Source organism: Myotis davidii, unplaced genomic scaffold (assembly GCF_000327345.1).
Source record: "Myotis davidii unplaced genomic scaffold, ASM32734v1 scaffold1097, whole genome shotgun sequence".
Classification (NCBI taxonomy): Eukaryota; Metazoa; Chordata; class Mammalia; order Chiroptera; family Vespertilionidae; genus Myotis; species Myotis davidii.
Window position 1 is genome coordinate 126700 of NW_006288117.1, and position 5409 is coordinate 132108.

The 5409-nt window shown below is 48.8% G+C and overlaps 1 protein-coding gene across 1 annotated transcript; it reads right to left on the bottom strand.

Moving 5' to 3' along the window:
* Window positions 1-1487: 1487 nt before the first annotated feature.
* On the bottom strand, window positions 1488-5007 carry LOC102765013 (leukocyte immunoglobulin-like receptor subfamily A member 6). Its single transcript, XM_015561447.1, has 4 exons — window positions 4683-5007; window positions 3410-3712; window positions 2934-3230; window positions 1488-1543 (listed from the first exon to the last, which is right to left on the bottom strand). The coding sequence occupies exons 1-4, from the start codon at window positions 5005-5007 to the stop codon at window positions 1488-1490; spliced, it is 981 nt and encodes a 326-aa protein (XP_015416933.1).
* Window positions 5008-5409: the final 402 nt, after the last annotated feature.

Consider the following 5409-nt stretch of genomic DNA (forward strand, 5'->3'; position numbering starts at 1 on the left):
GAAACCCCAGGGCCAGTGCTCTGTGCTTAAACACAGTTCCTTGAAAGAAGCTGTGATGATGATGATGATGATGATGATGATAATGGTAATAGTGATGATTAAAGTGATGGTGATGATGATAATAATGACCATGAAGGGCATGATGATGATGATGATCACAGCTGGAAATCACTTTCTTAAAATAGAAAATTCCCCACATTGGCTGAAGCAATTTGTACACATGCCAGTAGTGTGTGAGATGGTACTTCCTTGATCCTCTCTCCAGCAGTCAATATCAAAATGAAAACAAATAGGAACAACAAACACACATGTACTTATTGTCCTACAATTCACAATCTTATTTCATTGGCGCCACAGTCACGAAGGAGCCATCATCGCTACCAGCTTCACAGGAAGACAAGAGAGGCTCACAGACAGGCTATCACTTGCATGAGGCCACGCAGGAGAGTGTGGATTCCAAGTGCAGATGTTGTGGGAGGGGCCACACAAGAAGCACCAGGTGAAGAGAAAGGAACCTGCAGAATCCAGACAGGGTCCTGGGGTGGCATTCTCAGCATGCACCCTCTGGGCTGGATGTAAATATTACTTCATTGATTTAGTTACTCAACCACTGTTACCAGAGTCTCTGCACTTAGAACTCAAGGCACAGAGCACCTCACACCAGGGAATGCAGGTGTGACCAAGAAGACATGTGCAATACAGTGTAGGAACAAGCATGAGACAGAGTGGAATTATGAACAGAATCTCTTCATGTGGACATAGCGTTGGGTCATTGAGATGGGGAATAAGAGCAGCCAAACAGGAGAGGACAATGCAAGGGCCCCCTGGGGACCTTCTCTCACTGTACCAGGCCTGAAACACCAACACGCCTAGTACCACCAGGATCAATCCAGAAAGGCCCATGGCAATGAGATTCTCCACTGTGTAGTCTGGGACCTGGGGTCCTGGGGACAATTTGAGAAAGTGGTCATGGAGGATAGGGCGGTTCACACTCAAATCAGCACTCAGAACAGATGTTTAGCCCTCCCCCCCAACCCCCCCATCCATGGAACTTTCTAGTCCCCAAGGTAAACATGTGTGGTTACTTACCACTTGTGGAATTTGGGGTCTGCCCTGATGGGATGATATTAACAGGATCCCCTGAGAATCAGAAAATCAGAGAGTGAATAGCTGAAAGCCTTTCAGCCCATCATGGATTCAGAATCTACCTTATTATACCTCCCTACTCACAAACATGTTGTATCTATATTCACGATGATGCCTTGTACAACTATAGTTGAGGGGGCAACCCTAGTGTCTCTGATTTCCTCTCACTTAGACTTAGCTTTTGGGTCTTTAAAAAAAAGGGGGGGTAGGATTTGGCCACACTCTATGCCACAAGCTTAGAGTGAACATGTTCAAAAACTGTTGAAATTTAGCTTTTTCTTGGTCTCTTATCTGTCTGGAGCAACAACCCAAGCTAAACTAGATCGCCTGAATATTGGAGTTCATCCTTTGATGAAGGTCCTGGGTCCATGGATGAGAGGTGGGTGTCCAGGGGTTCCTGAGGGTCAGAAATAAACAGGAGTGGAAACCTGAGGCTGTACTAGCGTTTGCCCAACCTCAGCCACTTCACCTTACTCCTGGGTCTGCAGTGATTTTCTTTTGTTATTTCATGCATTCATTCATTCTCCAAATAGTCATGGACTTTGTAGAAATAGATTTATGTATGGATGTATAGACATATATGTGTGCCATGTATATTACATATGCATTTACATGTGATATATTATACATTTATATATAAATATGTAAATAATATGTGTATAATGTACATATATGCATACAATATATAGTGCATGCATTATGTAAAAATATATAAATGCAAGGAGATGTGTATAAAAACATATACATGCGTGTGTGTGCACATACCTACCTACATGTGTCTTGGTAAAAATGATAAAGTATAATTAATAATATTAATTAAAATATGCAGCAGATAAGTTAGATCTGTAAGGAGAAAAGTATACAATACAGTTAGGATTGCTTAAACACTTAAAAATTATGAAAGGTGTTATAAGGACAGGGTCTATCTGAATAGGGTCACCAGCCAAGGTTTTATCTGAAGAAAAGATTTTAAATCACAACCTGAAGGGTAAAAAGGAGTGAGCCATAGGAAGAAACTGAATATTTATCACATAGTAAGTGGCCATGTCCTCTGCCTAAGCTATTTCATTCTAAAAATTTAACCTCGACGTAAGGGGTAGTTGTTTCCACCTACATCTGTGCTTTCGGTATGTATGGGGATATTCACTGAAGGGTGGTTTGAAATATAAAATGGTTGGAAACAAACAAAATACCAAATTTTAGGGTGTTGGATAAGGTGATAGCTTCAAACACAGGAGCACTATGCATCCATTAAAAAGTCTACAGTGGATTCATACCAGATCATTCTTTAGAATGCATTAATTCATTTTTTAAATGTAGACCAGTTTATGTCCTGGCTGGTGTTCTCCAGTGGTTGGAGAATTGGTCCACACACCGAACAGTTGGGGGTTCAATTCCCGGCTCTGGTTAGGGTGTATTCAGTAGGCAACCAATCTATGTGTCTCTCTCACATCAATGTGTGTCTCTCTCCTCCTCCTTCCCTTCCATTCTCCCTAAAAATCAAACCCGTCTGGGCTGACAGAGCGGACAGCGTGTCCTGAGGGAGTAAGGCTGGGAGAGACACGTCCACGGTGTTAGTGCAAACTCCTTCCTCGTTCCCCCTTCCCTGGACCTCAGCAGAGATGCCACCTGGGGCCTCCACTCAAGGGTATTCCATTCTCCTTCTGTTCCCACTGTTCTAAGATCTTCCCATCCCTCATCCCATCCCCCCTTCTTGTCTGTGCTCACCGCCCTCCATTGCCAACAAGATGCCAAGTCTGCGTGTGAGCTGGGGATGGGCACCTTACCTGTCACCTGGATGTCCACGGGGTCACTGGGGGTTGACCACTCAGAGGAGAGGTTGTATCCACCGTAGCATATGTACCGGCCCCTGTGGGAGCCACTCACGGGGCCCAGGGAGAAGTTCGCCTGAGAGAGCCCAGCCTGGGGCTGCCGGCCACGTTGCTGGTGGAGGTCATGCTCCCCCATTTTGAAGAGAGCGAATCTGTCATAGTTGACATCAGATTGACATCGTAGGGTCAGGGTGTCTCCAGGGGCCACCACGGGGCCTGGCAGGACTGAGAGGGATGGTTTCCTAGAATCACCTGGCAAAAAAGGTGGTCGTGTTTGTAAGAGGGTTAGGCTCTCTGCACTCCCCTCTGTCCTGGGCCTCTCCATGGCAGAGTCTTCTGTGCCACCACCAGCTCCTGGAACCTGAGACCAGACTCCTCCTACCTGTCTGGAGACCCAGGGGATGCTGGGGGCAATGTCAAGACTTTCTCACCCGAGATCAGAAGCTCCACGAGGCCGCTCGAGGAAGACCACACCTGAGGAGAACCTGAGAAGACGCCGTAGCACCTGTATGTCCACCAGTGAGTTGGTCTCATGGGGCCCACGGTAAAGAGGGCCTGGAACCACCCGTCTTCTCGGCGCTGTGAGTCCAGACGTTGGTAGTGGTCATGCCATCCTTCGCCACACAGATAAAACCAGTCAAACCCCTGCCATGAGCCACACTGCAGGGTCACGCTCCCTCCGGAGGTCACGACGGGTCTTGGCAAGGCGGAGAGGGTGGGTGGGTCAAACATTCCTGGGAAAGAACAAGAGGGAACTGTTAAAAGAGGAGAGGGTGCTGCCCTAGCTCATAGGCCTGCAGACTGAAGAGTCCTGGATTTGATGTCTGTCAAGGGCACATGCCTGGGGTGCAGGCTCAATCCCCAGTAGGGGGTGTGCAGGAGGTGGCCGATCAATGATTCTCTCTCATCATTGATGTTTCGATCTCTCTCTCCCTTCCTCTCTGAAATTAAAAAAAAAAAAAAAGTTGGTTTTTTTAAAGAGGAGAAGGTATGTGAGGACATTATACTAAGTGTTATGGGCCAGTGACAGAAGGACAAATGCTACATGATCCCACTGCTATGACACACCGAAAGAGTGAAGCGTGCCCTAGCTGGTTTGGCTCAGTGGATAGAGCATCGGCCTGCGGACTGAAGGGTCCTGAGTTTGATTTTGGTCAAGGGCACATGCCTGGGTTATGGGCTTGATCACCAGTAGGGAGTGTGCAGGCAGCAGCCCATCATGATTCCCTCTCATCATTGATGTTTCTATCTCTCTCCCCCTCTCCCTTCCTCTCTGAAATCAATAAAAATATTTTAAAAACAAAAAACAAAACAGGAGTTCTCCCATGTCATTCCCTTCCTCCTGTCCTTCCCACACAGGCATGTATCTCCTAAATGGCAAGGGACACCCCAAGACTTGCAACCAGGGGAGCAATGGGTGGTGGCAGCTCATCCCAGGCTAACCCCCTGAACCCTGAGGCCCCTTTTCTCTGACTTCCCAGTGAGCCAAGGCAGCCCAGCCTGGGCTCCCCTGTTGCTTCTTCTATGCCCTTCCCTGTTTCACTGTCCTACGTGTGTGATCAATAAATTTTCATTTGCTTTTCTAAAACAGCAAGGGAAGGAGAGGACCAGTGACCCCACATGGTCCACAAGGCTTGGCTGTGGGAAGAGTGGTCCCTCCCGGGCACCACCCCTTCACTTGTGGCTGAGGAAGTGTCTGCTCACCTGTGACCACCAGGTCCAGAGGCTCGCTGGGAGCGGACGAGGCTCTTCGGCTCTCATATGTGCAGTAGTACCTCCCTGCGAGGCCTTGGGTCATGAGTGGGATGGGGAACTCGGCCTTGTCTCTGGGTCCCTGTGGGAACGCACTTCTCCAGGACCCTGGGGCCCACTTCTGGTGCAGGTGGTACCGCTCCGCCTTCCAAGACCCGTGACACCAGATGCTCACGGGCCTCCCTGCAGTGACGACAGTGCTCGGCACCGCCCAGATGGTAGGTTTGGGCAGAGGCTCTAGAAGAGAGTCAGAAGTTGCAGCCCCCTTATGCTCCATGCCTCAGTTTCCCCCCTCCACCAGCGATCAGCCTCCGGGCTCCTCACGCATGTGCCCTGTTCATCAGCTCAGAGTTCCACTCCTCCTTCTATCCCCCAGATGCCCTGGGAGGGGTCCCACATTGCCCCTGGGGAGGAGGCAGGACCTGGGATGCCAGGGGGTGGTCTCACCTCTAGTCCTGTAGACCTTCCGACCCAGACACAGCCCTGGAGGAGAGATCCCGGTAAGACCACCAATTCCTGAGCAGAAGTCCCTTCCAGGTCATGGGATTTTTTTTTTAATCCTCACCCAAGGATATTTTTCCATTGATTTTTAGGGAGAGTGGGAGAGAGAGGGAAAGACAGAGAGAAACATCGATGTGAGAGAAACACATCGATTGGTTGCCTCCTGCAGGAGCCCTCT

Bases quoted from the DNA above. Each gene is read 5' to 3' on its own strand.
- LOC102765013 (XM_015561447.1), bottom strand. From the start codon at position 5,007: ATGGAGCATAAGGGGGCTGCAACTTCTGACTCTCTTCTAGAGCCTCTG. The intron at 3,713-4,682 runs GTGAGCAGACAC...GTTCTTTCCCAG, and splicing joins TCTGGACCTGGTGGTCACAG to GAATGTTTGACCCACCCACC. The intron at 3,231-3,409 runs GTGAGAAAGTCT...CTTTTTTGCCAG, and splicing joins CGTGGAGCTTCTGATCTCGG to GTGATTCTAGGAAACCATCC.